The sequence below is a fragment of the Apaloderma vittatum genome, unplaced genomic scaffold, assembly GCF_000703405.1.
Source record: "Apaloderma vittatum isolate BGI_N311 unplaced genomic scaffold, ASM70340v1 scaffold26913, whole genome shotgun sequence".
NCBI lineage: Eukaryota > Metazoa > Chordata > Aves > Trogoniformes > Trogonidae > Apaloderma > Apaloderma vittatum.
Window position 1 is genome coordinate 14,114 of NW_009709257.1, and position 1,740 is coordinate 15,853.

The 1,740-nt window shown below is 51.3% G+C and overlaps 1 protein-coding gene across 1 annotated transcript in view; it reads right to left on the reverse strand.

The window, feature by feature from the left end:
• Nucleotides 1-844, reverse strand: part of LOC104271991 (chromosome unknown open reading frame, human C10orf12) — a 4,599-nt gene extending 3,755 nt beyond the window's left edge. The window contains 1 exon segment of the mRNA XM_009866854.1: nucleotides 6-844. Coding sequence (XP_009865156.1) covers nucleotides 6-844 — 839 coding nt within the window.
• Nucleotides 845-1,740: the final 896 nt, after the last annotated feature.

Below are 1,740 nucleotides of genomic sequence, written 5' to 3' on the forward strand. Positions count from 1 at the left end.
GGGGTCCCTTGTCGGCCGGATGCAGGTGGCAGCCTGCCTTGCCCTTGGCCATGACGTGCAGGTGGTTTTCTTGCTTTGGTCTCGCATCTTGGTCTTTTGTGTCTAAGTCCTGGTGCAAAGATGCTTTCGAGCTGCATTGCAAAGTGTTTTCTTTGTCGGCTCTGCGAGGAGGGGTCACTGCAAAGCCGGGATCCCAGGACTCTTCCGGCAGAGCTCTGAAAGAGCTCTTTTGGGACCCCAGACAGCTGTCTAAGCTGTCCTCGCTGCCGTTCACATTTGCCACTTTGACCGAGATATAACCTTCCACGAGAGTCTTACCTGCCAGCTGCTCTTTATTGTCCTCACACTTTCTGACACCGGTTTCTTGCTCGTGTCCAGCGGCTTGCTGCCCTTCCAGGCTTTTTGCGGCATGATGGAAATTCAAAGAGGAAGAGTTCAACGTGCTGAGGTATCCTTGGGTGGAGCTATCCTTTGGACTAGCAGAATGAAGCCTGGTGACGGGGAGGTCAGAGAAGTCCCTTCTCAAAGCAGGACTGGAGCTCTCTGCTCGGTCCAGAGACTTCAGCTCCGCCGGCTGCTTTGGGGCTTGTCCCATAACATGCAGTGGGCCATCAGACCCCGACTGTCCTGGATCCAAGGAAGAAGGGGGCTTTGCTTCAGTACAAGTAGCACCCTTATCCTGATTTTCAGTGCTTCGCTGGCTACAACCAGAGCCACAAGTAGATGCCTCCATGCTCTCCGATTCAGACAACTGCTGGCCTTCAGAGTCTGGCTGCACTTCAGTGTATATGTCGTTTAATACACGAATGAATTGCTTCTGGTGATGTGTACACAGTCTGACCATAAACTTTTCCAGTGGAGACTTCGGCTGATTGTTAGAGTCTATTGCTATTGTCTCTGCTGCATCCTCACTAGAGAGACAAAGAGAGAAGCAATCAGTAACATGTCCCAGGGAACACAAGTTTATGCTGCAAAACTGGAATAACCCTTCTCCTCCCACTCAGGCATATCGCTTCCCTGACATGCAGGTGAGATCAAACACCCTGTTGTCATGGGGCTGGCAGGTCTCCCTTCACCCCACATATGTATGTACACATACATGTGTACACATACCTGTGTACACATACTGCTGGCAGGACACGGACTGCACTTTCGTTTGTCTCCCACTGCCAGAGCACCCACAACTACACTTCTGCCTAGGACATCTGAGTGTGGAGGCACCATGAGGCATGTTCAAAGCAAACCTAAATTTCCCAGTGAGAATTCAATTTAGTATCTGCCCAGTGCCTGGTGTAGAAGCCCCAGCAGTTCTGGGACCCACGAGGATGACCGCACACCTCTGCGTGCTCGGTCTGCACAGCCAGGCTGAGCAGAAGCAGAGCAGCATCCCAGCTGGGTGGCCAGATGCCAGAAATCCCTAACTACCACTACATCTTCCAATTCTCCTTATGCGTAGATCATAGAAGATAGGTCTATAGGGAAAACTGAGCAGCTCTGAGCCTCCTCTGTTATCAGTGCAGAAATTCTGGTGAGCTCCCAGCCTGCAGGATGTGCAGGTAGTGATGCACCCTTGTGTGGTGTGTGTGCTGCCTTGCTATTCGCACTGACCTTTGATTTACTGCCATTTAATAAAGCAGCTCTGCAGCCAATAGTTGCTCCAAAAGGCGTGCTTCTATAGCACAGGATTACTGCCACTAGCTAGCTCTCAAACCGAGGCGATCATCATTTACCTGCTTGGCA